The 23,243-nt window shown below is 51.5% G+C and overlaps 1 protein-coding gene across 1 annotated transcript in view; it reads left to right on the forward strand.

Annotated features, from left to right (window-relative positions):
• The first annotated feature begins 6,024 nt into the window (after window positions 1–6,024).
• Window positions 6,025–23,243, forward strand: part of PVRL2 (poliovirus receptor-related 2 (herpesvirus entry mediator B)) — a 47,160-nt gene continuing 29,941 nt past the window's right edge. The window contains exon 1 of the mRNA XM_006901260.1: window positions 6,025–6,112. Within this exon, the coding sequence (XP_006901322.1) occupies window positions 6,025–6,112 (88 nt within the window). The remainder of the gene's footprint in view (window positions 6,113–23,243) is intronic.

A 23,243-nucleotide genomic window follows, 5' to 3' on the forward strand; every position in this document is an offset into this window, starting at 1 on the left:
GGAAACCCTATGAGGAATCTCAACTCTGTCCTGTATGGTTACTATAAATTAGAATTGGTTTGATGGCAGAAGGCTTGGTTTTCACAACTGGGAAGTGCAAGAACTAATGAGCTTCAGGCACAGCTGGATCCAGCGGCTCAAATATTTTCGTGAGAAAGTTGTTCTTTTCCATCTTCCAGCTCTGCTATTATTCTCCAGACACTGGCACAGTCTTTGGTTGGAAGTACCGCTCGCAGCATAAGATTTCTACCCTACCAGCTTTGTTGTTGTTGTTGTTGTGTACCATGGAGTGAAAACTGACCCATAGCTGACCATCTGGTGGGTTTTCAGAGACAATTAACGACACAGGAGGACTGTCAATAGGAAAAAAAAGGTCTGTCCTGGAGAAAGTGAAACCAGGCTGCTCCTTGGAGGCAATGATTTTAAAGCTCCGTCTCATATACTTTGTGCATGTGGCTGGCAAGGAACCTGTCCTTGGAAAAGGACATGATGCTTGGAAGGGTGGGACCGTGCAGGAGAGAAAGACTTTGAATGAGATGGATTAACTCAGTGTCTGTGTTTCTGTTTCCATCTTTCTCTCTTGGAGCAGTTGGTGGATTCAAAACACATGCCTCTGAGATCACAGAGCAGCTTCTTACCATTAATGTTGCAGACCGAGGGTCCCAAAGAATAGAATAATTTTATAATTATTAATAAAGAGACAAACAGCCAGGAATGAGATAGAGCAGAGAGCGTAAAACAGGGGGTCAACAGTTCTCGACTGAAGACCTCGAGCCATGCTTCTCTGCGTATTTATATAGAATCACAAGGAAGTACAAAACAAAGGATAATGGTGAAATCTTTTACAGATAAGGCCAAGTTCCTCTTTATGTTAATCTCAAGAGGGAGGGGTTCATTTGATAAAACTAAGAACAATGTTGACTCCTAAGGAATACCCCAGTGTCACAAGGTGACCTTCAGCTTGTATTAAGCCTCCCTCATTTCCCGATACAGCATTTGGTCTACTATTATTAAATTTGATATTCGGCTTCCCTCAATTAAGCCACCAGAACTCCGTAACCAGCTTGTTGTTATGTGACTTCGATGTGCCTGCGACTCACAGCAACCCTATTTCCTGACCCAATCTCACTGTCTTCGACACACCTGCCCCCCTTACCCCAGTTACTGTGCTGATCCATCTCATCGGTCTTCTTCTCCTTCGCCGTCCCTCCATCCTTCTATGCATTATATCCGTTTTTTGGATGTGAGGGGCTCCAGGCTGTGACATCTGTCATCTCATTGATTGCCAGGGTTGATTCGGTTGATCTGGCTGGTTAGGCAAGTGTCCCCTTCCTCCCCCACCGATCTGTGTGCGTCCCTCCCAAAGCTGCGTGCTCGGTTGAAGAGGACAACCATACCCTATAGAAGGAAGACCATCCTTTGGTCAAGGGTATACGAGTAGCAGCACGTCCCTGCTAGAACCTCCAAACAACCTCTAAGCATCGTATCCTTTTTATTTTTTTTAAATTTTATTATTTGTGTGTGTGTGTGTGTGTGTGTGTGTGTGTGTGTGTGTGTGTGTGTATGTGTACCGTCAAATAAGATCTGACTGGTACAGGAGGAGATTGTCCCTCCTTCCTCAGCAGAGCATCTGGTGGATTCAAACTGTGTGCCTCTGGGATTGCAGGGCAGCTTCTTGCCACTAGGCCACCAGAGCTCCCCTCGTATCCTTTTTCAAGGACAGGTCCCTCCCGGCCATGTGCTCAAAGTTTGTAAGATGGAACTTCAAAATCCTTGCCTCCAAGGAGCAGCCTGGTTTCTCCCTCATTTTACCCTCTCAAGGACAGACCTGTTTGTTCTCTTGGCAGTCCATGGTATGTTCAATGCTCTTCTCCAACACTCCAGCCAGGAATTCCAAAACAAACATGGTGTTTCTTCCCATTAGTACCCACTAGTTTCCAAGAACCATTATGAAGTAGAATTCTTCTCAAAGTTTATTGCAGCTGGGCTCAGCAAGGGGAGTAGCCCTGAGGCCTGGGCTTAGGGGGCTTATAAGGGGTTTTAGTAAGTGTGTTTTAGGAGGCTGTGAGATGAGTTGACCTTGTAGTAGCTTGTTGGTGCATAAAGTTTATGGTTTTGGAAAAGGTTCTAATATGGGAATCTCTGAGTTCTGGTTTTGGAAAATATCCTGATACAGGGTTTTCTGAGTTCTGGTTTCAGAAAATGTCCGGACATAGATATATTTCTGAGTTGAGCTTCAACCTCCATTTTTATTTTTAGCCTAACAGCTTATATCCCAGGGTTATTGGTTAAGTGTGGGTCCATATCCAACCCTGAACCAATCCCTGTTGGCATCGGGATGGAATGTTGTGATTGGCCGGACCCGAAACAGCTTCGAGTTGAACCAAACAACAACAACGACAAAACCCTACCCACTGTCTTGGGCAACTGTTTCCTATGGACCCTGTAGGACAGTGGACCCACTCATTGGACTTCTGAGCAGCAGTCTTTACAGAAAGAGATGGCCTCATCTCTCTCGTATGGAGTGGCTGTAGGTTCCAACTGGCAACCATCTGGGGGTTTCTCGTGGGAAAATTCTGGGAAGGAATTGTGCTGCCAACACAAAGGTAAACGCTGTTCGAATCCACCAACTTCTCAGTGTAATAAAGATAGATAGACAGACAGACAGACAGATAGGGGATAATCTCCTCCTGTATGATTTAGCTTCTCTGAAACTCTGCTGGAGGGTCAGCCATGGGTTGATTCTGACTGGAAGGTGTTGTTGATTTGAGCTCGACTCAGCGATCCTATGAACAAAAGACCTGAAGTCTTTCTATCACTATCGTCATTTCTCAAAATTCATAGAGTTTCCAGAGGCATGTTGTTTAGTAAGTGGATGCCACTCCCGCTGCCAGGACTGGAAGGTACACAACAATAACAACACAGGGAAACTAGAGTGTGGAGAGGGGACTACTTCTGAAGGGACAGTGAAAGGTTGCTGGGCAGGGAAATGTTTGGGGTCTGCTTCCCAGCTCCACTAGGAAAGCTCTTGGTCCTAAGCACCTGCCTCTTCGGTGAAGTGCCGCCTCTGGGACTCCTTGACCTGGTCTTTTGTCAACAAACAAGGTGCTCAGAAAGGCAGGTGCCTCAGGGGAGAGCTGAGCATCAAACCCCAGCTGTGTCCCAGGATTTGCCTCCTGCTGGACTCACTCCTGTCCCCAGAAAACAGTAAGGAGAGGCCCAGTCACTAACAGGCCAGGAGAGGAAGGCCTGGAGGGAGGTCCTTCTGGAAGAAGTGTTCCTCAATCACTGGTCAGGCCAGTGCTTGCAAAAGTTGCAAAGCAAGTTGCAAAACCTGGTGGTCCTGGACTTCCAACTGGGTCCCCAAACAAACAGCAAACATACAATTCCATGGCCATGAAGTCAATTCTGACTTCCTGTAGGCCAGAACAGCACTGCCCCAAGGGAGTTCCAAAGTACTAAATCTTCACAGCCATAGACCGCAGCTCTTTCTCCTACAGAGGGGCTAGTGGGTTCCTTTTGGTTAGTAGCTGGATGTCTTCACCAGTCTCCAAAGCTCCATTCGTTCTAGCCCTGTTCTTGTGATGTGTCAACTACGACTCATCGGGAACCTGAGACTCAACAGAAACCGAACCTGGCCCTCGGTTGGTAAAAATCCGACAAAGAGAGCTTGTGTTTGCCGTTGACTCTGAACTGACTCATAGCTTACCCTCCAGAGGGTTTTCAGCGGCTGGATTCGAACAGCATGCCTTTGGGATTGCATGCAGCTTCTTTGTCATGAGGTCACCAGAGCTCCCTACAAAGAGATCTATAATGTGTTACAGGAGGCCCCTGGGTGGAGTGGCAAATTGTGCTCCATGCTTGAGTTTATTTTCCATAAAAACGAGGATAATACTGCCTCCTTCTCAGGATTCTGGTAAAGAGTTAACTAAACAAATAAAGTGCTCAGGAAAACTGCCAATTCATAATTAGTTGTTTTTGGTAACTGGGCCAAGCCCCTTCACCACCCGTCATGCCTCAGTTTCTAAACGTTTAGGGGGCAAAGAAGTACTGTGTAGCGTATTTGAGATAACTTACAGGAGCACTTAGCGCATAGGTAAGTGTTTATTAATACTATTATTATCAGGACTGGAACTCGGGTCAGTTAAGTCTCTATGGGAGGTTCTTTGTTGCTAGAGCAAGAGGTCCCCAAGCACGTCCCCCCAGTCTTGAGTGAGGCTTTAGCAGCTCGGTGGCACCTTGCACTGCCCCCACATCCTGGCCTTCACCCCACCACCCCGCCCCGCCTGCTCCCCAGGCAGCCAGAGGAATGTGAAGAGGTAGGTGGGGGTGGGGAGGAGCGGGAGCCGCGGGGAAGAGACAAAGGGGCCGAGTCAGACGAGCGAGAGGCACAAAGAGGCAAGCGACGCTGGGAGGCTGGAGAGATAGGAGAAGTGGGACAAGGACACCGGGAGGGAGCGGCGGGACAGGAGGCCGGACCCGAGCCCAGCAACACACTCCGCAGCTGGGCCTGCGGGGCGCGCGGCCGGTCTGTGCTGCCCCCTGGCGGGCGGCTGCGGTACGGAGGCGGCGCGGACCACCGTGGGAGCGGACGGGGAGGCAGCGAGGGCGGGGGAGACATAGACATCGAAAGAGATGCGGCGACAGAAAGAAGAGATAGAGACACCGAAATAGCCAGGGCCAGAGAGAATCACAAAGACACAAGGAGAGAGAGAGACACTAAAGAGGCAATGTCAAAGGGGTGCAAAAGACAACAGGGGCCATGCCACATGAAACGGACTCCAGGAACAGAGGGAAGCCCACTAGCAAGCACACAGAGACACCAAGAGAGGCAGAGATAAATCTAGAAAGAAATGACGCAGCGCCACCAGGAGTCCGAGAAGTCCTGAGATTAAACAGAGACCACATAGACGCTGACAGCTGCCCCCAGAGGCGGGGAGAGGGGTGAGAACAGGGTCAGCCTCGCCGTGGGGGCGGGGCCCAGAGGGCACCACGAGAACCTCGTGCCTCACGCAGGTGCGAGGGAGTGAGGGCGGAGGCGGATGCTGCGGGGGAGGGCTAGAATTTTCGACCCTTGTTAGTGGGCACGTGGGAGTGTGCTTCTAGCACAGAGTGGGGGGCGTGGCCGACGCGGGGGCGGAGCGAGCTGGGACGGCCTATCAGAGCCTTTAGCGGGGCCGGGCATTGCTGTGGGCGGGGCATAAGGCCTTTCTCGGGTGCAAAGGGAGTGGGCGTGGTTAGAACACCTTAGGGGAGGGAATAACTTTCTGAAGGGGCCGGGCTTTAACGCCAAGTGAAGACAAGGTTAGAAGAGGTTGAGAGTATAGAAGGGGCGGGGCCAGAACTTAGTGGGGCGGGGTCAAGAGTGGGGAAAGGGCAGGTGTAGAAACCTTGGAGGGGCGGGGCCAAAGGCCTGGGCAGGGCTTGGTCCCTCTAGAGGCGTGTCCAGGATCCCAGGAGAGGGCTGATAATTTCGGGAGGGGGCGGGTCCAGAATCCAGGGAAGAGGGGATATAGAATTCCGTGAGGGGCTGGAGTCAGACTCTCGGTAGGGGGCGTGGTCAGGATCCGGGAAGCGGTGGGGACTGCATTAAGATCCGGGGAAAAAGCAGGCGTAGAAACCCCGGAGGGGGTGTGGCCAGGATCCCGGGAGTGGGCGTAGCCAAGGTCCAGGCAGAGGGTTGACTAGTTGAATCTCGGGAGGGGGCGGGGTCAGAATCCTGGGCGGTGGCGCGGGGGGAAATCTGGGGGAAGAGCCTGGCGGAGAATCCCGGGAGGGGGCGTGGGCGGGGCCGGAGCCCAGGGTCCACTCGGCGGGGCGGAGAGCAAAGGGGTGGGTACAGTGACGTCAACGAACGGCCGAAGCGGAGCCTGGGGCCGGGGCCGCGGAGACGGGAAGGTTGAGCGCGCCTTGACCGGCCTGGAGCCGGAGCTCCTAAGGCACCTGCTTCCCCGCCCACCGAACCGGCGCTCGCATAGTGGCCCGTGGTCCCCTTCCAGGGTCCAGTACCTTCCCGGGCCCTCCATGGCCCGGGCCGCAGCCCTCCCGCCGTCGAAATTGTCGCCACCGCTCCTACTGTTGCTGCTGCTGCTATTACATTTCTGGGAAACCGGTGAGAGCGCCGTCGGCCGCGGAGACCCTCCCCCATCCTTCACTCTTCGCTCTCCCCACCCCCCTCCCCAGACCCCTCTCTCGGGCCCCCTGCCAGTATACTCCTTGCTTAGCTTTCCGCTCCCCCACATTCTTAATCCTAACTTCGGGCCCTCCTCTCCCCCTTCCTCCGATCCCGCCTCCGGAAGGGTTAAATCTTAGGTCGGCCGGAGGCCCCGCGCCCCCTCCCCACCCCGCGCCGATCCGTTTACCCGGGTCTGGGTTTCTGTCTCCGCTTCCCCACTCTGGAATGTAGGGAATGTGCCTCCCGCCCCCCGCCGGAGGGTCGCGAGGATGAGGCGAGACCACCCCCCCCTTTTCTTTTCTCCCAGGCTGAGCGTCTGAGGCCCTTAGAGGGTCGAGGTTAGGGAGCCTGATGGCGAACCCCAAGAGCAAGGGCGGCGAGTTTGACTTGAGGTCTTCGGGAGGGTCTAAGGAGAGAGTTCGGGCGACCTAGAGGAAGGAGGGTGAAGGGACACCCAACCCCAGGTTTCAAAGAACTGAGGGCGCCGAGCAAGAGATCTAAGGGTCCAGAAAAATTCGGGGCCAAGGTCTCTTGTCTCCTAGGGTCCAGGTGGAATGATGAGCGTCCAGGTGGAATGATGAGCGGGGTTTCTGTTTAATGGGATACAGACCAGGTTGAACGGGGGGCAGAGGGGCTCATAGTCGTGAGCTCCAGACTTCCTTGTCCTGGGGGAGGGGGTGTTGTTTACTGGGGTCCAGGATAACTGGAGTTAAAGGGTTTCGATCGTGCGGAGTCCAGGTTTGCTGGTGGGTAGGGAATTCTCTTGGCTTTTCGACGAATATGGAGGGTCTCTCCGTCCTGGGCTTGGGATTTTATTGGGGGCAGGACTCTGATCCGAGATCCTAATATAACTGTGGGCAAGGACTCAGTCGCTGGCTCCTAGGTCGGGCAGGGAGACCGGAGCTGGGGAGCCCTTTCCGAAAACCCAGTGTGAGCGGGCGGCGGGGACGTCCCCCGGGAACTTTTCCCGGTTTCACTTTCGACGAGCCGGTTGCAGGTTCCTGATCCAGGTTTCGGGACCTTATCTTTCCTCTTTGCCTCGCCTTTGTCCTCGGAGCTGCGGGAGGTGGCCGATCGGAGCCGCCCTAATCCCCCCCTCCAGCCTCTCCCCGGGCTCAGCCGGCTGCCCTCCCCCCTGGGTCCCGTCCCGCCCCGGGGGGCGAGGGCCCCTGGAGAGGGAGGGGCTGGAACAGGTGAAGGAAGCGCCGGCTCCGCCCCCTGCAGGTGACCCAACTGTTTATTCCCAGCCGAAACCTCCAAACGCTGGGGTTTCCCAAAGGTTTTCTCAGAAGAGCGTGCAAGGGAATGTGGGGGGGTCCCCACTAGCTCACTGGTCTCATTCCTCCTCCCCCAGGAAGGGGACTTTGCGTCAGGGGCTGTGTCTGAGTCCCTCCCCTCCCCCCCATGAACTCTCATTATTCACCCGCCTTTCTCATGGAAGGTTCTAGAGGGTTTTCATAGACTGCTCTAGAAGACAGGTCCTGTTCCTAACTCAGGTTTTTCAAGTTAGGAAAGCTCAAAAAAGAAAAGCCGCCTTGTCCAGCCACCTCCAAGGTCCCACAACCAGTTCTAGGGGAGTTGAGCTCCCCCGGGTCTGCTGAATGGAAGCCTACTTTTCCTCCTTAGTAAAAATAACTTTTCCCTTTAAGGCGTGGGAAGGTTCATGAAGGCTCGTGTGAAGGCACCTGAGAGGGGACTCTCCCCTTAACTGACCCTGGGACCTCTTCCTCTGAGGCTGAAATTGGCCGCTGTTTCCCCTTCCTGCTCTGGTTCCCCCCTTTCCCTCCATTACTCTCCAGAGCTCCTGGTGTCTTGGTCTTTTCAAATATCTCTTTTCACTTGTCTTCACCTCCTCCTCCTTCCCTTTCTGGGCCTTGAGAGGGCTCTGGTAGCCCATCTAGGCCAGGTAGGTGCCGTCTTCTGCCTTTCCTCATCTATCTTCTTCCTTCCCCTCAAGCTCTTTTTGCCCCTCCACTGCCTCCGACAGGGCTGGGGAGAAAGGACTGCAGGTCTCCTCTAGTTAAGGAGGAAGTCCAGGCAGAGAAGTGGGGGGGGGGGGCAGATTAGGGATGCAGGCGAGGATAGAGATGCAAGGATGTGGACTCGGAAGGTTGAGGTGAGATGGGAACTGAATTTAGGGATGGGACCAAAGGCACGTACAGAGATGGGGGTGGTGTGCTGCACAGAGACACAGGCTGACGGAGGGAAACCTAAGGCTTGGTGACAGGCAGGGAGGTCGGGGCCCAGTCGGGCCTCAAGGCCTGCGGGATGGAGGCTGAGGGGATTGGTGGACATCGGAGGCACAGGGAGACGTCCCCGGGGCCAGCCTCCCCCACCCGGAATGCTGTTACATTTTTAATGTCTGGTGAGGCTGAGAAGTGGAGCAAGAGGGGGAGGAGAAGAAGAGGGGGCCCAGCCATAGCTCAGGCAGAGAGGACAGTTTTATCACAGACGAGCCTTAGAGACCCAGGTCAAAGACACAAGCCAGGACCCCAAGAGATGTTAACCAGAGAGCTGGAAAGGTTACAGTCCATCCAGATCCAGTGCAGAAAGCCAGAGTGCAGAGCCTGGGAGACCACATCCCCTAATGTCCATGACCTCAAGTGTCAGAAAAGGGGAGATGAACTGAGGGCAGCTGGGCTTGGATGAATGAAAACATACTGTCTTAGTTACTTAGTGATGATACACAGAGATAGCACAGAGGGTTGCCTTTCACACACAGAAATGTCCTCTCTGAGTTGAAGAGGCTCACTCACTGCCTCGTGTTGGAACCGACTCAAAGCAGATCCTCCAGTGGCCTTTCAGAGCCTGTAAATTGCACAGGAGGAGATTGCCCATCTTTCTCCATCGGAGTTCCTAATACAGTTTGCTTCTTTTGTCTTGTACCGATGAGGGAGTCAGAACTGACCTGTAGCTGGCCTCCAGCAGGTTTTCAGAGCGTGTAAATTTTAGGCTAGGCTATGGCCCGTCTTTCTCTCCTGCAGAGCAGTTAGTGGATTTGAACCATGTACCATTGTGTTGGCAGCACAAGTCCGCTTTTTGGAGGTTAAAGGGTCAGGAGCTCTAGGGGAAAGCACTCTTTGTCTTCTCAGGTAAGGTCCTTATCTCCTTTGAGTGTCTGTGGGCTGTGTGTTTACTTAAAAATAGAAAAGGTGATAACAGGCCAAACCCCAGGGCAACACCTTTTATCGAAAATGAGTTATGGACAAGTTGTAGCCTGAGGAAGGGCATTCGTATTCCACCATATTCTCTTCACATCACATCTGAGCATCTAGGGATGGTGACCTCTTTATAAATGCCAAGTTACATCTTCGCACAACTGCTGGACCTGGGCCTGGCCAAGCTGACACATCTTTTTGGGAAATATGATTTAGTCCACAAACTCACTGCTCTTAGTTGTGTCTGACTCATTGCAGTCCTCTGTCGGGTTTCTGCAGCTGTAAATTATTAAGGGAGAAGATTACCTTCCTTTCTTCTGTGGAGCACTTTGGGATTTGAACTGCCGACCAGCAGCAGAATATGTTACGCATTATGCTGCCAGGCTTCTAAAATTGTCGGTGACGTCGCTAGAAAGCTGCAGACGTGCCCTGATGGGTGTGAGCAGCGATCCCAAAGGCAGCACTTCTCCAGAGGTTCAAACCCACCACCCAATCCCCTGGAGAAAGATGGGTAGTCTTCTCCCGTGTGATTTACAGCCCCCCGAAAACCTGCTGGCGGGTCAGCCATGAGCTCTTTGAGTTTGAGTGCTGTAGAGGGTCATTGAAAGAGCGGAAGACCTTCGGCAAGATAGATTATGGCCCAGTAATGGGCTTAAACACCGGAGAGGCTGTGAGCATGGTGTCAGATCCGGCTGGCTTGTTCTGTTGTACACAGGAGTCAATCGGATTTGGATAGTCTCCACCTAACAGCAACAAAGCTGTTGGAACACTTTAACGCAAATGACGGCAAATGTGTTTCTAAGCACGGTCGTCAATTTTCAAAGTGTGCGGCAACCAGTTAAAAAGAGAGACAGAACGTAGGAGAGACACAGTGTGGGGTCCGTGGAAGGTAGAGAGACCCTAAGACTTAGGAGGTAAGAGACGCTGAGAGACAAAGGGAAAGAAAACATCCCAAAACAAAAACAAGCCCACACCCAGTGCCACCACATGGGATTTCTTGACTTGTGATCTTCATGGGCATAGGTTGCCAGGCCTTTCTTGTGTGTTACCATGGGTGAGTTCTGACCACCACTGATGGTCATATGCCAGCTGTTTACTCCACCTGGAGGATGGGTGTTCTAGGAGTCAGAGAAAGGGGCAGGCTCCTGGACCGTGACACAGATTAAGGCTTGAAATTGCTGAGGGCCAGAGATCCTGCAGATTCACCCCAGATGGGTTGGAGCCCCACAGAGGAAGGGGAACCGCAGCCTGTTCCCAATTGGTGGGGCTGGTAACTGTGTCAGCAGGACCTCCTGGGGAAGCCAGGCCGGAGAGTCTGAGCCCCAGGCCAGACAGACAGCCAGACCGTCCTGCATCCTGGCTGCACACCCCCCAAACCGGCTCCTGCATTTCCGCTGCGGGGGTGGACCCTGTGATGAATGCAATTAATTAATTAACGAGGTGGCTGAGGCAGCAGCTGGGGCCAGGGCTCAAAGCGGTGCAGCTTCAAGGGCCTGCTGGGGTCTGGCCACGCCATGCGGTGAGAGGGAGGTCACCAGGTTTTATAGGTTGGGGGGTGGTTACCTAAACCCTGAGGATGTGAACCAGGTTGTGGGGGGGCACACCTTCAGGGCCCAGGCCCCAGTCCTTCCTCCTCAGGTTCTAGGTACAGACAGCAAAGTACCTTTCTCAGACCCAGAGCTCCCAAGTCCCCTCCCCCTATCTTCAACCCAGAATCTCAGCTCCTTCCTCCCTCAGACCTAAAGAGTCCAGCCCCTGGGCCCCTCTGTTCTCTTTTCTTCCTCAGACCTAGGAATCCAAACCCCCATCCCTTCCTCACTCAGACTCAGGGCTCCCTGTCTCCCTTCCCTTCAGGCCCAAGAGTCTGGCCCAGCCCCGTATCCCTTCTGTCCTCATTTCTCCTTCACACTTACTCTCCCTCAGACCCCGGGGTCCCAGGTCCCCTCTCTCCACACAACACCCACGCAGGCTCACTTCTCTCTGATACTCAGGGTCCCAGCTCTCTGAGACCCCAAAATCCAACTCTTCTTCCCCTCCTCAGATCTCATTCCTGGGCTGAGTTCAGCCCCAGCTCCCTTTTTCCTCAGACCCAGGAGTCCGGGCCTCCTGTTCCTCTGGGATTCCATGAGTCACTCCAACCTCCCTTTTGCCCCCTCTCTTCAGCCCTGGGTCCTTCCCTTCCACACCTCCCGCTTCCCTATCCTTGACCCTCTGTCCCCCAAGCTCCCCTGGTTCACACCACCTGCCCTGACGCTTTGTGCTCAAGACAGGAAGCCTGCAGGCCTGTGGAGTACAGGAAGCATGTTTGGGGACCCAGCTGAACCCTCCTGAGGCTGTCAGCAAGTTGGCATGTCAGGGGAAGCGGCAAGAGGCCTATGTTCCCACGCCACCCTCCCCCACAGCAGAGCTGGCCAAGGCCAGAGGAGGGTACCCACCCACTCTGTCCTGGACACTGGGGCTCTCTTTGCTGGCTGTCCGTCCAATTGCCTTCCCTTTCCCCCCTGCATCACCTTGAAACAAACAAGCTACCATCTGCACCCGGGATCCCCCTCACATGATCCAAACACCCCCTCATCCTCTGGGTCCTTTTCCCAGTTTTCCCCATTCAGATCATTCCAGCAAATCTTCCTAGCTAACCTTGTCTCCCTCCCTGTGTATATAACCTTCCATGGCTCCCTAGTGCCCTCAAGACAAAATCCAAAAACCATGATAACCTCTGCTCAGCCTGTGTCATCTAATGCATAATTGATTCTCCGTAAACATCCCTTTCAGTATTTCACGTAGCTCCTACTCAGCAGAAGAGAGATCTGCTTGCCTAGTACTTAGGGAACTGGGTCATTAACCCAAAGGCAAGCCCTTCTCCGGCGGTTCAAATCCACCAGCAAGATGGGCAGTCTCCCATGTGAATTACAGCTTCCTGAAACTATGCTAGAGAATCAGCGATGAGCAATTAATTAAATTGACTCTGGTGACGTAATACGTGTGTGTTGGGCTGCCAACTGAAAGGTCAGTGGTTTGAATCCACCAGGTGCTCCCTGGGAGAAAGAGGAGGCAGTCGCCTCCACATTTTGAGAGGAGGCTGGGGGACCTTTGACCAGAGCGCCAGCATAAGGGAAGAGCAGGTGCAAAGGCCCTGGGGTGGAAGACTTACCTGCAGATAAGGCAGAGAGGTGACTGGGACAGACCACAGTGCTAACACTTAAGTTTTTTTCTCCTGAGTAATAGCCACAGGAGTGGCCTGGGATCCTTCTGGCCATGGGTGAGGTGGCCCCATCGTAGTCTAGGCTCAGGGTAACAGAGGCAGGTTAGACCGGATTGGAGACAGAGTAGCAGACGCACATAGTTCATGCCCTGGGCCGCTGATTGAAAGGATGAAAGTTCAGTTCCACCTCGGAAGAAAGACCTGGTGATCTGGAAAGAGTTCGATGTCTCGATGGATAACTTCGTTTTTGTTTTTGGAGGCAGAGGATGGGTTAAATGGGTTGTCAGGTAGTAGATATGCTTGGAATACGGGGCTTTTGGAATTTCCTCTCTGCTGGCATGAGGTTCGAAAGAGGAAGCGGTGCTTCTGGAATGACTCCAAGGTTTTCACCTTGAATCTTCCACTGGGGTGGAAATTCCTTAAACATGAGCCCAGCCCCCCCCCCCCCATCACCACGGGGAGAAACAGGATGTTTTGCCATTCAGAGTTCACGGTGGAAACCTTGAAACCACTGGATTTTAAGGACCTGATTCATTGGCTTATTCAGCAAGCGTTTACTGAGCACCTGTTTGGTGTTTGTTGGAGCTCTGGTGGTGCAGTGATTAAGCATGAAGCGGCTACTGGAAAAGTTGATGGTTCAAACCCACCAGCCACTCTATGGGAGAATGACGAGGCAGTCTGCGTCCGTGAAAGAATTTGTAGCCGTGTGTCCTGTGGGGTCACCATGAGTTGAACTTGACTCGATGGCAATGAATGTTTGTTCTCTAGGACTGAGTTCAGCTGTCCTCTCCTGCAGGTCAGTGCCCCTTGCTGGGCTCCCTGTCCTCCACTGGACAGTCAACTCCAAGACAGCACTCCCCAACGTTCTCTTGGTCCCTGCAGTGTCCGCAACACCGCCCAGCACAGGGCTGGGTGCACAGTAGGCACTTAACACAGTTTGCAGTGTGAAGCAGCGAATAGTTTACTGGGTTAACCATTGGTCTGCTAACCTAAGCGCTGGGAGTTCAAACCCAGCAGCTGCTGCTATGTGCGAGGAAGAAGAGGCAGGAAACCCTGTGGGACGGGATGTCACAGAAGGGACTCTGCTGTTTGGTTTACCAGGGGGAAGATGGACAATCTTGTGTGTGATTTACAGCCTTGGAAACCCACTGGAGGGTCAGCTATGGGTCAGCACTGACTTGACAACACATAAGGGGACGTAAATACTTACTGTGTAATATGGGAAAGGAAACTGGTGGCCGACTGCCTTGTGGCAAAGGTTGGTGGCTCAGACCCACCAGCTGCTCTTCAGGAGAATAGATTTGTTAAGTGTTTACAGCCTCAGAAACCGATGGCGGGCTGCCATGAGCTGGAATTGCCTCATAGGCAGTGGGGTTTGAGTTTGCTTTAATGTGATAAGGGGTCACCATGGTGCAAGGCCCAGGGAAAGAGCAGCTGATAAGGGAAGGGCCATTTAGGGTCAGAAGCATTGGGGTGAAAGAGCTCCAGTGGAGTTCACCCCAAAGAAGCCAAGTGTGAGAGTTAACATCTGTGGGAGCTCTGTGCTGAACTAAAGGTCTGAGGTTTGAATCCCCCGGCCCCACTGCAGTAGAAATGTGCGGTGGGTGTTTCCCAGGGATGCCGATCATCTGGGAAGCAGAACAGGACATTGCTACCCAGTCTTAACGGGGTCGCTGTGCATCAGAATGAACCCAGTGACAAGCAGCGTGTTTTGGTTCAGCTGATTCACCGGAGAGGGACGCTGCCGGCTGCTTCTGTAAAGCTTAGGCAAGCCTGGTGTGTACTCTGCCCCCACAGGGTCACTGTGAGTCAGAGTTGACCCGAGGGCAGTGAGCTTTGTCATCTCCCTGGGCCCTGCTTGTGATAAACAGGCCCGCTGGAAGGCTGGGGCCTGGAGTTCACCAGGGAAGTGCTCGGGAAGAAAGGCCTGGCAGCCTGCCCCTGAGAACCCAGCCATGGACAGTGGTGTGCAGAGCGATTCTTCTATGACACACTAGGGGGTCACTGGGAGTCAGGGTCAGCTCGTTGGCCGATAGGTAGTGTGGAAGAGCAGGTGTCTGGAGGAAGATGCAGCTCTCTGAAGTCCCACATGGGTCCTCCCGCCTGAATTGGTCAGGACTCCTGGGTGTGACACATTCAGAGCTGAGCAGGGAGTACAGCTGTTACCTAAGCCTCAGAGCTGAGCAGGGGTCATAATTGTTACCTAAACCCAGCCCAGGCTCCTGCTGGCTAGTCCATCCTGACTCGGTGACCCTCCACCCTGTTTCCTAGACTCGGAGTCCTTACAAGAGGGCACCTTTCTCCCTTGGAGCGGCTGGTGGATTTGAACTGCGCACCTTTCCCTGGAAGTTTGCCATGTGGCACATTACACCCTCAGAGCTGGGGCTCCTAACGGAGAGGTCGGCAGTTCAAAGTCCACCAGCTTCTCCACACCAGAAAGATGGCTGGACCCGCTCACCTGCTTCCTACTCAGGTCAAAATATCACCCAGCAGCAGCAGTTTCGGTTGCTATGCAACACAGACTTGGCCCTTGTTTTTGATGCCAGATCAACTCAACTCATATCCATGGAATTGAAAACAACTTAGGGCTGAACTGCTTGCACGGGACGTGATCACATATGTCCTTGTTCATTTGTGGATCCAAACTGCCAGAGAGGCATGGCCTTGGGTTAGGACCCTTCCGATGGTGCAACCAGAGCTCCCTGGGATGGCGATTAGTGAACCGTGGGAATCTGATCCTTGCAGGTCCCCTCCTCCAGGAAGTCCTCCTTCCTTCCCTGAGCTGAAGGTGGCCCCAAAGCCTGTGGTCTTCATGGCCTGTCTGGAGATTGTTAGGCGCCATCGAGATGATTCTGATTTACAGTGATGGAGCGGTCCTGCCCTGGATGGTTTCCTTGGCTGTGCCAGATTTTTCTTCCACCAAACTAAGTGGTCTCCAGAACTTCTGACCTTTGGTTACCAGCTGAGCTCCTAACATCCCTCCACCAGGCTTCCCTGTGACTGTCCTGAGTATTACTTGCTCAGAGGTCCTGTAGTGAGACGGGCCTGACATGAGGAAGAGCAAGGAGGCCAGTGGGGCGGAGACAGAGGGAACCTGCAGGAGAGGGTGGAGCTGAGGGCAGAGAGGTGTCAGGAGGGCAGCCTAAAGACCAGGCCTTGACCTGTGTGTGAGCTCCAGAGCCAAAGTAGAGCAGTGGATTAAGCATTGGGCTACCAGCTGAAAGGTTCGACTCCACCAGCCGCTCAGGGAGAGAAGGTTGTTGGGGTCTGCTTCCATGAAGATTTTATAGCCTCTGAAACTACATATGGGGCCATTCTACTTGATTTCCAGCAAAAAAAAAAATGCAATTATTAAAGAAATAAATATTTGTAAAGCACTTGGCAAAGGGTCACAGGAAACACGGGGCGAGGGCTTGGTAAATAAATACTGAGTAGCGTGTAAGCACAAGTGGCTCTTGACACTTAGAAGGAGCCTGAGTGGTGCAGTGGTTGAAGTGTTTGGCTGCTAACCAAAAGGTCAGTGGTTCAAATCCCCCAGACACTGAGAAAGTGCATAAGAGCCCTATGAGGCAGCTCTACACTGTTCTTGGTCACTTTCGTGGCAATAACGACTGCAAGGGTTGGGGCCTCACTCCTCTGAGGGGGAGAGGAAGGCCTTCCTGGAGGAGGCCATTGAATATTTTGGGGGTTAGTTTATTGTTTTGTTTTTTGGGTTGGTTTTTTTCTTTTATTAGAACAAGCATCTGACTTGGCATAGAACCTCATACTTCCTCCTCCCTTTACCAAAAAATACAGAAAACCCACAAGTCCACGGTTATCTGGTTGCTTCTGGCTCAGGGACTCCCATCAGTTTCCTTGTGAATCGTTACAGGAGAGATGGTCCAGTTTTCTTCCTTGGAGCGGCCAGTGGGTTTGAACCACTGACCTGTCAATGAGCAGGTTGGCATTTTAGGTAATTCTTAACAACCAAAGATGTTGGGAGGGTGTTCCTTAGAGGCAAGGACGGTGAAACCTGGTCTCACCAAGGGCATGTTGTCAGGAGGTGTTAGCTATAAAAAAAGAGTAAGGGAGAGAGATAAAGAAAATGGTCCCAAGAAACGACCTGGTGTGAGGGGACTCCAAGTGACATGGACAGGATTGAAATGGCTGGTACGGGCAGTCTGTGGAGGGCTAAGATGGTCTTTCTCAGAATTTGGATTGCTAATGAAGTTAGCTTTGGGCTGTTTTGATCAGACTCAGACCCTTATCAGGATCTATGGTCTGGTCTGGTCTTTGATTTGACTCGTTTAGATGTTATCAGGTTTCTCAGGTAGTGGTCAAGCTTGGGAGTGGTGGGGCTGGGACGACTGCCATATTCTTCCTTCAGGAGGGGCCAGTCCTTGGGGAAAGACATCCGGGCAGGCTGAGAGGAGGCCCCTCACCGAGATGATTTGACACCAGTATATCAGAGCCGGTGAGGAAGGCACATGATGATGGGGCGGGGTTCACGTCTGTTGGTCATAGGGTCGCTGAGTCCCGGTGAACTTGACAGCATCTGACACAGCCCCCACCACCAATTAAATTTCTTCAGTGTCAATGCCCCCCACATGGAGCCTCAAGGTCAGGTGTACTTCCAAATGTCCTAAAAAAGTATCCCAAAAAAGCCCCTGCACTTCCTTCCCTCAGGCCTGGTGAAGCACTTTCTGTGGCTCCCACTTGCCTGGGGGCAGGGGGGGAATCAGCCTCCCAGGCCCTGCCCTGTCCTGCTCTGTCTCTGGATTACTTGCTTCTGCCCTTCTTGTCCATGAGAAGAGGGCATTGTCTTTGGGCACATTGTCTTTGGGGTAGTCAGTGAGACTTGGCACCAAGGAGGGGCTGAGTGAACTCTGTTGAAAGAAAGCAGGACCCAAGCTCTCCAAGGATTGACATTGCAGCAGGGAGGGCAAATATTGAAACAAGTAATTATCACCTGGAATGTCAGGCCTGGGACAGAGAGGAGGGCCTGAGCACTGGGAAGAAAGCTGGGAGGACTTCCTGGAAGGAGGGGGCCTGCAGGCCGATGCTCTTCCTTTTCTTTCCCAGAGAAGCCAGGGAATGTCATGCCCTGGGAGCTGGGATGAGAGCTGCTGAGGGAGTGCTTTATAGAAAGGGGATCCCAGCCCGGTGTGTTCCCCCAAAGCTCCATCCTTTAATTTTTATTTTTCCTGCATTTTTTTATGTGGAAGCTCTGTGTGTGTTGGCTGTTCTCAGCGCTGTGTAGGCCAAGGTCACAGGGTTGGGATTGTCACTGTCCTGTCCCACCCTGATTCCTAAGGTGGGGCTCGGGTTCCCATTGCAGGCGGTTTCCTGAAAGATGGACCTTGGGCATGGAGGTGGATTTTACCCTGGAGGCAAATGGGAGCCTCGGGAGTTCTTCGATAAGACTGAGGCCTGAGGGGAGAGTGTGGTGGTGGTGGTGGTGGTGGTGGGGTGTTTGACACCTTTTCTCTAGAGGTTACCAGCTGCCTGGGGACATGTCATCAGTTATCTGATTACCTTGCTCCATGTCTGTCCAAGGGCACGCTCCCACCCACACCCTTCCTGGACAGCAGTTGCTCCTTGAAAGAGATCCTGTACCCTTATCCTGGCCCTGCCAAAGCTTCAGGAAAAACAAAACAAACCAAACCCTTCGTCATCAATTCTGATCCCTGCAGATCTGCCCTTCATAAAAGGAGGCAAGCCACCACAGCTCTGCCGGGGGAGCCTCTGGTGGGCTCAAACCACTAACCTTTTGGTTAACAGCCAGGTGCCGTGACCAGAAGTATAGAGTGAGAACTTGGAAACATGTTTTTAGAGAACATCAACCCACTGGAGGGTCATCTGTGGGTCAGTTCCGACGCTGTGGTACACAACAACAACATTGACTCTTTGGTCTTAGGCATATGTTTTTTAAAAAAATACTCATTCGTGCCCACCCAGGGACGCCAAAAAAAAAATACTCAGTAATCTTTACTCTTTGGGCTAAACTATTACTTGATATAAAGGTGATGTCCATAGAAGAGGAAACCAGATGTAGGGGCACAAATCCATGCTCGTTTCTCTGAAAGGGCCAGAGAGAGTTAAGAATAACACAGCCCCTCCTCATTGCCCCAGAGCAGAAAGCAGAGAAAGAGCCCATAGCCCAGCCCCATGGGGCCTCTAGAGCAACAGCAACAGGTGCATTTATTCCTTACTGGCTCAGGCATGGTACCAACAATGGGGCTTGTTGGGGAAGGAAGTTGGAGAGTCGGGGAGGCAAAGACTATCTCATAATACAAGTCCAGGCTTTAGCTCAGCAGTGCCAGGACACAGTGCTGCAATTAGGCCAGGCAGTGTCTCCATTTAGCAGTTAAATCCAAATCCATCAGGGTTTGCCTCCAAGCAGACAAGCGTCCAGCAAGTTATAAGTCAGCTTCTTCTTCAAGCATCCGGCACTAACAGCAAACACCTTTATCTCAGCGCTCCTTTGCTTACACCTTGTCACAGTTTGTCCACAGCAATGCCACAATCTTTGCAACACCATCTCCCCAGGGTCTCGCTGACAGTGTCTACTCCAGTTTTCCTCAGGTCTAGCTGCCCCTGTGTGGGAAAACGCACACCTTCTCTTATCCTAGACCTGCACCTGTTGATGTTTTGCAAGACCGTGTGTCTACAGTTAAGGCAGCTGGAAACCAGAGGGGGCTCACTAATGGTCACCTTTGAGGTGAACACCACAGGTGACTTCAGGGCAGCGTTTGAATTCAGGGTTGGAAGAGCAACTTGGGGCCATAGCCGTGGAACCTGACCAGTCGGTATGCAGTCTTTGAGAATTTGAAATTCTGTTCCATACTTTCCTCACCCTTATGATGGTGGTCCATTTACTGAGACCATGAGCCACTGTGTTAGGTAGTGGTGGCCGGGCATCATCTAGTTCTTCTGGTCTCAGTAAAAAGGAGGCCTGTTCATGGAGGCTGCTAGACCTATGGTCCCATTCCTTCTCTGATTCTTGGGTTGTTTGTTGTTTTTTTTTCTTCCTCCTTTCTCTTTCTATTCTAGACACATAAGAGACTAATCATTTACTGGTCGGAGCTTTTGAGTCAGAGCTGATTCACAGCATACAATCCCTGCCCGATCCTGTGCTGACTGACCGGCTGTGCTTGGTGCAGGCTCTGTGTGAGCCGTCTCTCTTTTGCTGGTCCTCTGCTTTTCCTTAGCAGGCTGTCCTTTCCAAGGATGGCCTTCCTGACAACATGCCCCAAGGGTTAAGAGTATGTCAGACCAAGTCTCCCCATCCTAGCTCTGTGTCTTTAGGAGTCCAAGCTGTCATTACTATTTGCCAGCATTTGATGGCCAGAGTTAAAATCAAAATCATTGCTCTTAAGTAGGAACCGACTCATAGCTGATCCTCCATCAGGTTTCCAGAAGCCTTTCATATTTATTCCCATTTCAAAAACGGTAATCTGACAGTGTGGAAATTATCAAAACAGTATCACGAATATCACACCCAAGCAAGATCCTGCTGAAGATTTCTCCAAGAACGACTAGAACAGCACCTTAACAGAACTGCCAGATGTGCAGGCTGGGTTTAGAAGAGGCTGTGGCACGAGGGCTATTATATAGCCAGCCGATGTTAGATGTATCTTAGCTGAAAGCAGAGTGGAACAGAGGAATGTCTGTCTGTGTTGCATGGACTAAACAGAGACATTTGTGTGGATCACAACAAATCGTGGCTAACCTTGAGAAGAATGGGAATCCCAGAACACTTGATTGTGCTCTGGTGAAACCTGTACTTGGACCAGGAGGGCAGTTGTCAGAACAGAGCAAGGAAACACTGCATAGTTCAGGATCAGGAAAGTTGTGCATCAGGGATGCATCCTATCTCCATACCTTTTTCAATCTAGATGCAGAACAGAGGCTGGACTTGATGAGGAATCTGGCATCAGGATTGGAGGAAGACTCATTAACAATCTGTGTTATGCAGATGACACAACCCTGCTTGCTGAAACTGAGGAGGACCTGAAGCGTTTGCTGTACAAGGTGAAAGATTGCAACTTTTAATATGGATTGAAGCTCAACAGCAAGAAAACAAAGATTTTTACCACTGGGCCAATTGACAGCATCATGATAGATGGAGACGAGATTAATATTATTAATATTATTAACAGCTTCAGTTTGCTTGGTTCCCACAATCTTGGTATCAGCAGCCAGGAAATCAGAAGACAAATTGCATTGGGAAAATCTGCTGTCAGAGACCTCTGCAGAGTACTGAAGAGCAATCATGTCAGTCTAGTGACTGAGGTGTCTGTGCCATGGTTTTTGCAATTACTTTCTGTGCATCAGAGAGCTGGACAATGACTAAGGATGATAGAGGAAGAATTGATGCCTTTTGAGTTTTGCCGGTAAGTACCCTAGCCTGGATTTGAACTCTGGCAGCCTGTGCTCTGATTGTCTCCGTGCTGGACTTCTTTGAGGGACAGGGAAACATTCCTCTTTACTCCTGATTTTATTAGAAGTAAGGAAATAAACGATAACCTGGAAGATGAAAACGTGCACTCACCGAGACTCGTATGAGAATGCGTAATAAGAAAAACCTTCACAAACTAATTACCGTCAAATTGAAACCAAGGCACAGCTGATGGATTCACGTGGTTTTGGGTTGGCTACCAAATTCCTCACCCACTACACCATCAGAGCTCCCCGTGTGTAGCTAGCGGCCTTGGCTTAGTGGTCAGAAGTGGCGCTGCAGTACCAAAGGCGCTGGGTTCAAATCCACCAGCTGTTCTGTGGGAGAAGGATGGGCAGTCTCCTCCCATGTGATTAACTGCCTCTGAAAGCCTGTTGCAGGATCAGCTATGGGTCGGTTCCAACTAAATGGTACTCAACAACAACAAGTCCCAAGGCTGCTACTAACCTACCTCCCGTCTCTATGTTGTTCCTGGCCAGTGAGCTGACTACGATTTGCAGCTACCCTAAGAACAGCATCCTGAACAGTGCCCTCTCCTGCAGCTTCCTGATCTCCATCGTGCTTAAGCCCGTTGTCATAAATCATGTCAAATCCATTCTGCTGAGGAACTTCCTCTCTCGAAAGATCTGCCTACACTGCACATTTCACATAAGCAGATTCTCACACCACGGGGCCTTCTGTGACTGAGTTTGGTCATTAGCACGTTGGAAGCTCAACTTCCTTGTCAGATGGACCAGTGTTGCAGACTGAGGGTTAAGTATTTTTATAATTATTAATAATGAGACAGACAACCAGGAATGAGATAGAAAGCATAAAAAACAGGGGGCCAAGGGAGCTCCAGTGGCAAGAAGCTGCACTGCAGTCCCAGAGGTCCATGGTTCAAATCCACCTGATGCTCTGCTGGAGAAGGAGGGGCAGTCTCCTCCTGTACCAGTCAGATCCGATTTGACGGTACACACACAAAATACTAATTAAAAAAACAAACCCCCCAAAAATGGGGTCAGCAGTCCCATGACTGAAGGCCTCAAACCATGCCTCTCTGAGTATTTATTGAGAATCATAAGGAAGGTAAACAAAGTAAAATCATAAGAAGTATAAAACGAAAACAAGGGATCATGGGGAAATCTTTAGCAGATAAGGCCAAGTTCATCTTTATGCTTATCTCAGGAGGGAGGGATTCAGTTAATAGAAAGAACAATGTTGACTCTTAGGGAATGCCTTAGTGCCACAGGGTGACCTTCAGCTTGTATTAAGCCTCCCTCATAACTTGATAGATCTTTTGGCCTACTATTAAAATATTAAATTTTTTATGATTTTTTTTTTACATTTTTATTGCATTATTTTTTTACATGTACCGTCAAATCAGATCTGACTGGTACAGGAGGAGATTGCTCCCTCCTTCTCCAGCAGAGCATCTGGTGGATTTGAACAGCATACCTCTGAGATTGCAGTGCAGCGTCTTGCTGCTAGGCTAAAATATTAAATTTGATATTCAGCTTCCCTCAGACCAGTACTTCATTTCTTTACATGGCTGTGTAATATTTTACTGTGTGGCTGTATATTACCTTTCTATTCACCCATTCATCAACTGAAGGGCATCTAGGTTGTGTTCACCGGCCTGACTGTTAAAAATAGTTGTTAATGCAGCAATTGTTGTTTGCTATCTTGTTGGAAGCAACCCGTTACTGACCCTCCTCTTACCCCAAGGCCACCAGAGCCTAGGGAGAGGGTGGCTTATTCTATAGGGAGTTGCACTGCTAACCTCAAGCTGGTGGTTCAAATACACCAGCACCTCTAAGAGAAAAATGCAGTCTCCTTCCATGTGATTGTTAGCCTCTGAAAACCCACTCGAGTGTCAGCTGTGAGGTAGAGAGAAGGAAGGGGCCCTGGTGGCACAGCTGGTTAAAGAGCTGAGAACCTAGCTGAAAGGTGGGTGGTTCAGTTCCAGCAGTGGCTCCAGGTGAGAGCGGTGAGGCAGTCTGCATAAAGATTTCCAGCTTGGGAAACCTTGCGGGTCAGTTCTCAGTCCTGCAGGGTGGCTGTGAGTTGGACTCAGCTCGAGGACAGCGAGTGTATTTTTTTCCTTTTTTATGGCATGAGGTTAGACAGTTAACAATGACCATAATAAAAAACAGGTGAGGATGCTGTGCGTCAGAGCAGATTGGCTCTTGGGCTTGTTTTTCTTTTAAGCGGCAGGATGAGAAGCATCTTGGTCATGCCGTGGCTGAAGCACCCAGCCACTGACACCAGTTCAGGCTCGCCTGATGC

This window comes from Elephantulus edwardii, unplaced genomic scaffold, assembly GCF_000299155.1.
Source record: "Elephantulus edwardii isolate Elephantulus edwardi_28Jun2011 unplaced genomic scaffold, EleEdw1.0 scaffold00315, whole genome shotgun sequence".
Classification (NCBI taxonomy): Eukaryota; Metazoa; Chordata; class Mammalia; order Macroscelidea; family Macroscelididae; genus Elephantulus; species Elephantulus edwardii.